Raw genomic sequence first — 12,517 nt, 5'->3', positions numbered from 1 at the left:
GTAAAGGCACCCCACTCATCCAATGTGAGGGTCTGAATATCATCCTTAGAAATGGGATCTCCTGTTGTGGATAAAAATCCTCACCTCTTGGTGACATCTCCACAATTGTCAGAAGCTTCCACAAATCAATGTTTCACATTTCTTTCCCACAAAACACCTACTGTTCCAGCTTCAGTTGTTGCAGAAAGAGCAGTCATTGCCTTTAAACGCAAAGGACTTGTGTTTTCATGTTGGAAAGCCAGAGAGGCTGCATTATCTGTATTAAAAGAGTGCAAAAAAGGACACCTACCCTCACAGCTAAGCCAAATCAAGCTAACACAGACTTCTTTTCAAACCTGAATTCAGTCTCCTGTGGCAAAATAAAAGCATTTGCACACATTCCGTTTTGTACACTCAGTAGCACTCTGGATTCTGATTTCTATGGTGTTCTTTTATAGTCATACGGTCCTTAAGACAACCCAGAATTAAGTCAATCCTGAATTTTCAAGCCCACCTTTGTTGCATTTTGTGAGCCACATCCAAATGCTAGAAAATCTAGAAATACTTCACAGCCTTGTGCTTAATGCAGCATGCTGGGTTTCACAGGGATTTTTTGTTGGTGGTGGTGGTGAGTGTGGGTTGTTTTTTCCTTCCAAAAGACAAGCAGCTTAATGTAAAATAAAAGACATTGTAAATACAGAAGTCAAACCTAGAGAACATGTATGCGTGCATCTGTCTTGTCCCTTCTATCCTTTATTTACATTTGAACCGAAAGCTTCACATATACATTATGCATCACTGTGAAATCTCACTCAAGCAACCCCGGCTCATCAATTCTTTAACAGCTTTGCAAGAGGACTTGATTTGATCAGGCAACTTCTCCCTAAGTACCACCTCTAAAGCCAAACACTCTCAGTTCTGCAAGCGAGCTCCCAGTCTCACTGGCATACGCTCATGAACGGTTTGCCCTTTCTAAGTCTAAAACACTCCCATTAGACTTCTGGTTTCACAGATCTTTTGTGTATTTTAGTGTCAGTTGGTCTGGCCTCCCAGAAAGTAGAAATTAGTAAAATATCTCCTCTCACTTGGCATCAGCACAGATCACTGTGCAAGTGCTTTTCTGCTGTTGGATACTGGATGGCAGGTTATGAGAGCTGACTTTGACGTCAGAAGCTGGAGTGCTAATTCCTCATCCAGTGATTACTTTCAGAGTTCCTGCTAGTTCCAGGTATTACCTCATGCCCATTGAAGTCTCAAATTCCAAGTATGCAATAAAATAATAACAAAACTAAATAAATAAAGCAGCAGGACTCAGAACAATTTCTATGAGTTAGAAATAATAGCCACAAATTGAGTGCACTGGAGCAAAAATAAAACACTGGGAGAAGTATTTAAACCACTACTGACCTCAGTGATGCTATGTCAGCAAAGTACAGTGCAGAAGTCCCCTCTTCCTCTATCTGTATGCTGCTTATGTTGTCCAAACTCAAAATCTCTCTCTCTCTCATTCACTTGTAATCAGTTCTTTTCATCAAATGTAACTTTTAGTTTCTTAATCTGGCTAGGTTAGGCTCTGGAGTAAACTCAGCCTCACTTGGGCCTGATTCTTTACATTTTGCGAGGCTCCTTTGGGCAGGTTTCCCTGACTTGACAGGTGATATATTGAGTTTTCTGATTTACTTCTCAGATGATTCACTAGCGATCCTATCCACAAAGGCTTCCAGTGAGAGGCTCTCACATGCAGGTTATAAAGTCAAGGGGTGGGCAAGCCAAGTGCTAGAGAGAATTCACCTCAGTGGAGCCAAGCTGAACACTAGGGAAAAAATAGCTTTGTTTTTAAGAAAGTGGACTTTCCTGCTCTGTTAAGATACAAGCCTTCTTTTTACTGTGAAGCAGCTGTGCAAGACAGAATCATAACAAAACAGTGTAAGATCAACATTTAAACAAAAATAAAAACAAACTTGCAGATCATGAGCAAGAAACAAAAGGCAACATTTGTCAAAAAAGAGAAAAACTACTGAGCTTTGTGTTTTAACATCTAACTGACAATGTTTTCTGCAAACAGATAATGGCTGAAAACCCTGCAGTATCAGAACTTAGGGCAGGGGTCAGAAAAACTGATTTTAAGTGTTATCTGATGAGTAGATGGAGTGAAATTTAACTCTCTGAGTGGAAAATTGCCTGAAAAGAACAAACTTGGTTCATTTCAGGAGCAGACCAGGTTGCATGAAGAACCAACTACCTATTGAGAGCTGTAACACAAGGATATCATCCAAGTTCAGAGCTAGGCATTTTTGCTGTGGGGCCTCATTACATAGATGCTTCAGTCTGTATGTTCTCTCTGCTCTGTTGTGAACCAGTAAGAAATGAATCTACAGGTGGAGCTAATGGTTTGGATGTCCAAAAGTATCCAGGTTTTGATCACTTTCTATATGTTTTTGAGACAAAGCTTGACAAAGTCAAAATACAACCCCACATTCAGACTCACAAGACTCAAGCCTGGTTCAGGGATGAAGCAAATTCTCTGTACTTCCAGCTGTGTGTAAAAGTGCTCTAAAGCCTACTTAATATCTAAGGGAACAATGGCTGCAAAAATGGACGCCCATTCATGTACTAATTGCAGCATCACCTATCTAGATTAAGAGTCACCCCCATTCTTGGGAAGCACCAAAAGGCTAATAAAGTGCAAGGACACTTACAAAAAGTAGGAGACATTTGTTCTCACGGATGGCACCGCAGCAGCCAAGGAAACCCAGCAGAAAGAGCATTGCTCCCATTGCCAGCATGATGTATGCTCCTGTGAAGAGCAGAGGGTTGGCAGCCACGATCTCTCGAAAACCTGTTGGATCCACGATGACCCAGATCCCAACTCCTAGAAGGCATGCTCCTCCCAGCTGTCACAGCACAATGAGAGGAGAGAGGGGCAAAGAAGGAGACAGGTCAACATTAACAGCTGCTGCGGGAACATCGGTTTCATCAGTATTTTTTGATCAAAGGTGTTTTGGAAAATCTGTTTCTGTGTCAAACATTCTCTGCTGAGAAGGTGACTGCTGACATGCTGCTATGCTGGTCTCAGCATTTCTTTCTCACTCAATGAAACATTAGCAGCAAAAACATCTTTTCTTAACACTTTGCTCTACCAATTGTTGAATCTCTGCCCAATGCTTGAAAGACTGAGTCTTGAGTCTCTGCTACACCTGCAGGGGATGGCCCAGTGAAGAGGCACAGAGGAACCCACCCCATCACAGAAGGGCACTTTGTCCCACTTGGGGCAGGGTGGCTGGGTGCTCCCACCCTTTCCATCAAAGACAAGAGCAACATGGGTCACCAGGAATGTACTAGAAAAATCTCTGTTTGCTAGCAGAAACCTCAGCAGGGCACCCAGGACTAGAAAATGATTTCTTCTGCCATTCAAAGACAGACCATGAATATAAGTTACAGCCTTCCTTCTTTGTCTTCCTTGCCAAGGACAACCTTAATGAAGACAGCAGTGGCCACCAGGCTGCTTTACTCAATGTCTTAGCACCTTCAGATGCCATAAATTAATATCCTTGGTGATTGCTAGCGCAAAGCTGAGGGATCTTCGGTGGTAACTTTACTGAATTACAGCCTATTCTGTTGGCTGCTGGAAACAGAAGGAATCAAGAGATTCCAAATACTTACAAATATAAAAAAATTGAAAAGAAACATCAGGTACTTCATGCAGCTCAGACAGTCTCCCTCCATGGTCTTCAGGCTGCTTGATCCAACACTTCCTGCAAAACACCAACAATATTTTAGCACACTCAATTTTATTTGAATGACATAGCCCTATTTCCATGTCTATTCCCTCCAGACCCTGTGGAGTTCATTATACAGAAGGGCTCATTTTTTACCTGAACAGAGTACCATAGCACAGGCTAATAAGAGATAATGATCACTGTTAATTCCCTTTGCATTCTTCCAGGTGTAGAGGGGAATGCAAATAGAAAGGTTGAAAGAAAGCTTTGGCTTTTTGCTTGCAGGGTGAAATGCTGGGGGAAAAAAATCTGACTGCAAACAACGGCTAATTTTGTTTTATTTTTTTGTAGTCCTTAAGGTCTGCCAAGTCGAAGAAACACTGAACACACCTGGATACTTCTAATCAAGAAAGAAGGCTGTATCGACACAGGAGCCAGAAGCTGTGCCCATCAGCTAGTCTCACAAACATGCATCTTGGACAGTTGGCTCCATACAAGTCTCCCTTATGGAATGAAGCCACGTGAACGAGGAGAATATTTTCAGGGAAACACTCAGACATTGAGAATGACTGTGGTATGTGAAAGAGAGAGGGCTTGAGGAGGCCATCCTCAGCTCAGTTCCACACACGGGCACACCACCTGCTTGTCATGCAGTGTGACATGTTAGTCGGCTGCTGAAGTCCTGTTATTCAAACTGCATCCTGCACAAGTCTTTGCAGGCAGAGCCTGTGGATTAAAGCTGGTAAGATTTTAATTACAGGAAAAAAAAAAATGTCCATTCTGAATCTCGATAGGTCTGAGCTAGACCATAAAGGGCTTAGGACAGTATTTGTATTGGAAGAGCATCTACTAAGTTTGACCAGGTGAAGTCGCATTGGAAGAAAGTTCCTGACCCCAAAAGCTTGCTGTTTAATGAAGTGGCTGCATCTTCCAGTAAGTAATTTCACCTCCCATCACCCTACAGGGTCAAACGAATACATAAAATAGTAAAATTTTCACTGAAACTGAAGTTAATGAAGTCACTGCACCTTGTACAGAAGGAAGCATATATATGCAAACAGAGACATAATTTTGCTAAGCTCTCTAGAGAAGCCCTCCCAAAGCTCATGTGCTTCTTAGCCCATCTCCTCCCCTTACACTACAGAGAATGTCATTCCCAAAATAGACATGCATCCGATTATATGCTGCTAATGAAGCACTCTGCAATCCAATTGAAAGGAAAAAAAAAACCAACAGAAATTACACAAGATTTTCACCAGACCAGAAATAAAACTATTTCCTTCACTCACAGAATGGTCAGGGTTGGAAGGGACCTCAAGGATCATGAATCTCCAACCCCCCTGCCACATGCAGGGCCACCAACCTCCCATTTAATACTAGACCAGGCTGCCCAGGGCCCCATCCAACCTGGCCTTGAACACCTCCAGGGACGGGGCACCCACAACCTCTCTGGGCAGCCTGTTCCAGCACCTCACCACTCTCTCTCCTTCGTTGTTATTGTTAAGCCACAGAAACTTTGGAGTGCTGTCTTTCCCTCTATGGCCATGGAAACTACTCTTCTTTAACCAAAGGGCTGAGAAAACCCCAAGTCTCCCAGCAAGAGGATGCTGAGGTAAACAGTCAGATTCACGCTGTGTGTGTTTGCTTGACTTCTTTTACTTGGTTTAAAAATCAACACAGTTCCTTCCCAGTGGCAAAACAGATAGAGACACGTATAGAGCGATGCAGAAGCTGGTGTAGACTATGAAGCACATGTGTAACTGCTCCTCCACAGCACCAGAGCTTGCCTGGGGCAGCACTACAGTGTGTCTTTGCTGGCCTGGGGCTGTTCAGGGAGCCCCTTTGCGAGAGGAATCCTCAGTGCATTCAAAAAGCCAGTTCTACAATCCACCTTATTCCAGGAAGAACACCAATTGGAATTGGAACCTGAGAACAAAGGCAATATTTTCATCTTCAACATTTGTTTCCTTATACCTCCTACATCCAACTCTTCTACCCAGACAGATTCGGAGCCCAGCTGTGAATACAGGAGACAAAGTGGGGCACAGAGCTCTTACTTGGGCCTGGAAGAGGTGCCCACATCTTCCTGAGGGTTTAAGACCACATCTGCCAATATTCCAGAAAGAGGAGGAGATACTGATACTTCAAGAGCCCCAGAATTAGTGACACCCAGATGTTCCCATCATCACACAAAGGTTATGCTCCAGTGAAACAAGGACAGCTAAATCTCATTCTATCAGCCAGAGCCTGAAAATTATCAGAGAAACTTCTAAGTCCTGCTGCCTTGAGTGCCCACATTTAATCTATATCATAGGCAGAAAAAAAAAAAAAAAAAAAAAGATAAATAGGAAACCGATTCAGCTGTATTGTGTTACTTTGTGTCATGCACGCTCATCTCAATGCAGAGGCACCCACATTAGAGAACAGCAACTCCCGAGTCTAACCCTGTCCTGCCATTTTGCAGAGTTGATAAATCACATTCCTGCCTTGATTCACTATCCATGTCTGGGTCTGCTTCCTCTGCAAGATGAGCTCTCTTGGAACAACTCTGATTCATGTGTCTTTTCAAAGACAAGCTACCATTTCTTGCATTGCTCCTCTCTATACTGGGTATGTTAAAATGTTTTCTAGGTATGAATTAGGGAAGGAGACTAAACATGTTCAGCAATCAGGTCTTGAGAACATGACTGCCAGTGCTGGTGTGGTCATGCAGTCACAGTCATATGGGAGCATTAGAAACAAATACATGCTTGGCTTTGACTAGTGAGAGCTCCGTTGTTTGTCTGAGTCATAAATTTTTACCAGTGCTGTTGCTGGGCTCAGATTTGTAATTTCAAAAATTACCAGGCTTCACACAGCAGAACAACAAATAAATACAACCTTGAGTGACTGCCTCAATGCCTGCAGCCTGGGGACACCTGCACAGAGCAGCGTGATGCTCCCTGTCCAATTTATTCTGGGCACATGGATCCCCAAACAGCACACGAATGCTCACCATCTGGGTGACAGGGGACACTAACTAAAAGCATGATCTGATTTCTTACACAAGACTTAAAACCATTTCAAGTCAGAGTGGAAGCACTCCAACAAATCTGAAATATATTACCATCTTGTTCACATATGCATAGTGCTTTAGACTGGAATAGTCTGTAACTAACATTATTTACAAACAAACTCAAGCAAAATGCAAATAATATTCCTTGCAACTAATGTAATTATTAAATCATTTTACATGAAGTCACTAATCACAAACTGCAAGAAAATAACTGACACAAAAGGACAATCCTGACCCAAGAGATGCATTCCCACCTACTTCTCAGCCATACACACAAATAAATTTTGTTATTCCTGCTGCACACTGATACAAATGAGATAAAATCTGAACGAATACATCCTAATCTACCCTTTAAAAATATCTTCTCTCCCCTCCTACAGGCCTCAAATTTGTGAGAGATTAAGTTCTCCTCTGCAAGAGACATTTAATGCTAAGCAAACATTAACAGTCAGAACTGCAGAAGACAGCGGCTGACAGATGCTTTCCCTGGCTTGTCCCATCTCAGATCTGTGAGACATATGAGACGCATTTGTTTTTGTCTGAAATGTAGCTATAAACGTTCCACTTTCTCTTAGGCAGCTTATTCAACATTTTCCCCCTCATACAAATTTTATCTTGGAAAATGATGAGGAGGCTAAAACACCCCAGCAGCACAGCCATGAAACATACCCCAGCTGCTCTCATCAGTTAGGAATACAGTCCAGGTTTTCAAGGCAATGCAATTTTTTGTTCTCCAACCACCATTTGTTTCCTTCCTTCTGACATTCATTTTTGCACGCCTTGAAACTATACCTTGAACTTCACATATCTAAAGGCAGCTGCTCAACCACTCTCCCAAAAACTGCTTACATGCTTCTCCTTGCTATCACCGACATTCTCCTCTACTCCCACATCCCTTTCACACTGGACTGAAACCTGTAGTTTCACTTCAATTGCACTCTTGTCTTTATCGTGAAGACAGACTCACAGAAAAATGTAGGTTTGATATGATCTCTGGATGTCACTGAATACAAACACCCGCTGCCCCCAGTCTGGGCCAATTTCGAGGTTTGGTCCAAGTCTGAAGTTTGAGCAGACTGCTCAGGGTCACATTTTGTTAAGTCCTGAGTATGTCTAAGGATTGAGGCTCCCTAGTCTCCCTAGGCAGTTCTGCTGTATCAGAACTGTATCTGTATCTGCTGTTCAGAATATTAGCCAACAGCTTGAGGAACAAATGGTGCTAACTTACACCTACTCCCATGTTCATACACAATGCAACCAAGTAATAGTAGAAGATATATTTGTTGAAGCTCTCCAGATTCACTGCCAGACAGCCCTTGAAGGAATTAGATAACATGGACCAGACTCTCTTCCATGTCAGTGAATCAATTCCCAGGGACTGTCCCAGTGGATATGTCACCAGAAACACCTCAGAAGCTTTCAGGTTCACCAGTGATGAAGGACTACCACGGCCTGGCTTCACTCCACTGCATCCTTTCCTCAGCAACATGGCAACACGCCTCTTGGCTCAAAGGCCTGGAAATTTGGCTCAGCTTGCTTGCCTCCTTCAAAGTGTACCCTTCTTCCATAGGGATTTCTATGTTCACCACTGGCAAGCAGTATCTAACCCTTTTAAACAAAAGTAGTTGGGCTCTGCTAAAAGAGCTTGTCTAACAGATGGCTCCCTCCAGTAAACAGAGTATTATTCTTGATAGAACAGAGATGGGGCAGATTTATAACTAGGAGATTGAAGGGGGATGACCTGCTGCTCTACACCTCACAGGTGACTTCACCTGACAGCAGGTGAGCCATGCATTTCCTATTTCACTCCTGCACACTACAGCTACATCAAATCAGCCCTGACAGAAACAGAGAGAGCATCTGAGATGCAGAAAAACTGAGCTATAAGCAAGCTTCACCTTAGCAAATCTCAGGACTTGAAGCATACTGTCTTTTCTAGTCTTTAATTGCCTATGTACCCCATATATTTCTCTGTCACCTGGAAGAGAAAAATACACAATTACTGCAGAAATCAATAAAATACAGTCACGTTAAGTACATAACTTATTAAAACACACCATCGCCTTAATTAACCACCTTAATTTAGTGTACATTAGCACTAATGAAGAGCTTTTAATACCCAGCAAGGATCTGATTCCTCAGAATCTCTTTAACAAGCTTTGGGGTGTTTTTAATGCCCACAGACCACACGTAAATCCGTACCGCCGTTATGTATGCACCTCATACCACAACAGCACTAGATTAATCACAGCTGCACCTTCAATATTTTATAGGAGGTTTAGACAAACTTTAATCTGCTGTGACTTTACAGCCCATTTACTGGGAAAATGGAAAAGGCAGAGGAAGGGAGATGGGATGTGTTTCCGGGAGGCCCATGAGGAGCAATGGTCAGAGATGCTGGGTGCCTCCCAGCCACCTTCTGCACAAAGCTGAGCAAACAGTTTTCTCTCACTGTCTGGGAGCAGTGAGAGATAGACAGAGAAGCTGCAGTGCTGCCCGCCCTGGCAGCCCCTTGGCTGCTCCTCCACCTGCCCCACTGCCACTACCAGACCTGCAGGCAGGACAGCCCCCATCCTCCATCAGCACCTTGGGCCACAAGGGCCCAGCACGCAGCTGGGATTGTAGGTACTGGAAGCAAATAATTCATCCTCCTCAGATCGTTTGGGAGAACTCGCAGATATTCCAAAATGATCAATAAGGTGCTTGGCCCTCTTTCTGCTCCCTTATGGTGCAAGCATGCCAGAATTTCAGCAGGATCTCTGGAGCGGGTGTATTTAACATCTGTTTCCCACAAACATTTGTGAACCTGCTTTTGAAAACTGCCTCCCATGAAGACTTCTGTGAGTAGAAGTCTATAGTTTGCTGCCGGCAGGAAGTGAACAAAGAGTTTTGAGGTGGCTGAAACTAGTACAGTATAAAGCATTTAATGAATATTCATAGCCTTTCTGTTTTGCATTAATCCCTCTTATTTTATGTCCTTCCTCTGTCACCACGGAGCTACATTTCTGAACAACGAGTGGGGATGGCTCCCGTTTGAAAACATGGAGGATGCAAACAGTCTCAGCCAATTGCCCGCTGCAAAGTACTTTGGGTAACGCCAGCAGCTGAGCCACACGTCCACTGCACCACTGGATGGGCCCCAAATTGGTACCATGTTTGGGGGTCAGCGTGTTGTCAGAACATGCCATGCAACCATCCAAGCTGGCTGCAGTATGCATGGAAACCTCCAGAGGGTGGCTTGAAGAAGCTGCAGACAGAACATGAGCAAGCATCACTGCCACACAATGGAGTGCTCCTTCTGGCACACCGAGCCCACCCTCAGCTTTTTATCTTTTTCTTTTGTGTGCAGGGAACGCTTTGTCCTGAGCTTTGCACATGCAGCTGAGAGACAATTTCTCCAGCTGTTCTATCCTGTGATGTCTTTACCCCAGGACAGTTGCTGCCAGGAAAAGATGCCTCTAACTTTAAAGCACAAATGGCACTGTGCTATAGAAACCTATCATTAGGAAAATCGTCAGGATGATGGGATTCCTGCTCCTACTGTGCGTGCATATAATTACATCCATACAAGCCCTCAAAGGTCTGTGTGGGAGAGGAATTTATTTTTTTTTAATTCCCCTTAAGTCACAATATTTTAAAAGAACTTAAAGCACCACAGAGAGGAAGAACTTGAATGCTTCAGAGGCATCAGCAGGTGCTGTGTCAGAAGGGATAAAAGAGCACGTTTGGTGCCAAACAATAGCAATACTCCATCTCACTCTGCAGCCCTAAAGGGGCAGAAGTCCGTGCCAAACAGACTCACTTTGGTTAATAGCTACGATTTTGTCATTAGGGAGAACTGTAGAAAGTGCAAAACCACCATGCCTAATTGTGACTCGAGCAAGCTGATGCCTCTAATTACAGTCGCTGGGGAAACACAGTGGAAGCTGGAGCTATGGTGTAGGCCAAGCCTCCTTCCTCAGGCCGCATGTGTGCAAACCATGCTGCCTCAGCCACTGAGCAGCTGTGCCTGGCACGCTGTCCTTGTCACCCTGCCCGTGTCATCAGCCACCACAGCCAGCTCCATGCCAGCACTAGCTTCTCCTTGTACTCACTGCTTGCAGAGCAGCTCTTTGTGGAGACTGCGTGTTGATGAAGGAAAAGCAGCTCAGCTTGAGGATCTTGTTGGTCTCTGCAGCTCAGAAGAGAGCTGAAGAGCCAGAGCAAAGAGACAGAAGGCAGAAAGCAGCTGAGAGAGTATGAGAAAGAAGGGAATGAGCAGTGGGTCACGGAGAAATATCTGACTGGTTTTGGAGAGAAATCCAGTCTCCTGCATGTTAACTGGTGCAGGAAGACCACCAGAAGAATAGCTTACGGGTGTCCTGGTTTAATTAGTGCCCCTAGCTATTGCCAGCCCCCTTTGCTCACCACATTTGCAGGATCTAGGAAACAGAAACACATGCCACCCCACATATCCAGCCAAAGGAGGAGCTGAAGGCAGAAGTTGCATCCTGCTGGATCTCCCCAACAGGTCACTGCCTTTATACTGAGGATAAACATCTCTGTGGCAGCGGGCTCCGTTTCTCATCAGTCCCATGCAACAGCTTCAGAAAAAGGTAAAACATTTGCCATTCCTGAATTGGAGCTTGGCACAATCTGTCAGTCCCATGCATTATCCTGTAACTAATAGCTTTTATATAAATAACTAGTTGTACTGGAATTTCATAGTGCTTACATAGCAAAGTCACTGCTGTGACACGACTCCATTACTGCATGTAAATCCAATTAGATCCCAAAGTGCACTGTGCAACTATAATCGGCCCCTGTGGAGCAGCAATGAGGGGACCTGCACAAGCCATGCAACTAGATACTAAATTACAGTCAATCTACCTCCTCTTTAGTTGCATTAAAATGTTAATGTCACTGTAATACGGGCCCATTTACCACTCATGACTAACTTGCCTTGCAACACTATGGTGAATGAGGTTGTTGCACTGCCTGAGAGCATTTAATTCCTCAAAACAGTTGAGCAAGCAAGGCCCTTAGGGGTATTTTATATCTTAAAACAATAACTTGATCGGCTTTTATAATGCTAAAGTCATATGAAGCTGGGGATAGTGTTTATACGAATCTGATCTGCTGCTATAACCACCGTCTCATTTCCAAGCAGAGTTCTCTGGACAACTGGACCATGTTCTCCCTGATCCTTGTCCGTCTGTTCTTAATGAAGACACTTCAGCCACAAAGCAGCTGTGCTTAAGAGCACACCAGTCGCACATAGAAGGACAAAGAGAGCTGGACTGAACCCCTTTAAGCTTCACATAGACAACACCAGCTTAGCAACAAGAACAATAATACACCACTTAGCAGTTAAGTTTTATATTTACAACTTTGCATGATGTGTGCACAGACTACATGAAATCATATGGTGGTAAGATCTTCCACACGTATGCAAACATTCTGGATGGAAAGGCAGAAATCCCAGAGTGGAACATAGCGTCCCAAATGTTGTAACATTTGGAGAAGTGCTCATGCACATGTTTGAAGTACCAGTAGAGCATGAGGCCACAAGCCATCCCATTCCATTTAGTGGAAATGTGCTTACAGCACTATTCGAAACATGAACTGCTCACTTTGGCTCCTTCCCAAGCCAAGTTTAATAATCAGGTCTGGCTCTTTCATACAGCCTTTCTCACACAGGCATCAGCCACCCTAAATAAGAAGATCTTTGTACAGAACCAATGCATCTAATTGCTCGCAACTCTTTTAAGTTCTATTCCTCAAA

At 43.8% G+C, this 12,517-nt stretch overlaps 1 protein-coding gene across 13 annotated transcripts in view; it reads right to left on the bottom strand.

Annotated features, from left to right (window-relative positions):
* Positions 1–12,517, bottom strand: part of TSPAN18 (tetraspanin 18) — a 104,345-nt gene that overhangs the window by 16,210 nt on the left and 75,618 nt on the right. For all 13 annotated transcript variants that reach the window (XM_085224617.1, XM_085224616.1, XM_085224615.1 and 10 more), the window contains 2 exons: positions 3,643–3,734; positions 2,679–2,873 (listed from right to left, as the gene is read on the bottom strand). In XM_085224617.1, coding sequence (XP_085080743.1) covers positions 2,679–2,873; positions 3,643–3,705 — 258 coding nt within the window. In that variant the 5' untranslated portion in view covers positions 3,706–3,734. The remainder of the gene's footprint in view (positions 1–2,678; positions 2,874–3,642; positions 3,735–12,517) is intronic.

Source organism: Meleagris gallopavo, chromosome 5, assembly GCF_905368555.1.
Source record: "Meleagris gallopavo chromosome 5, MGAL_WU_HG_1.1, whole genome shotgun sequence".
Classification (NCBI taxonomy): domain Eukaryota; kingdom Metazoa; phylum Chordata; class Aves; order Galliformes; family Phasianidae; genus Meleagris; species Meleagris gallopavo.
The sequence above is the reverse complement of the archived record's forward strand: the minus strand, read 5'-3'. Positions and strand labels throughout refer to the sequence as shown.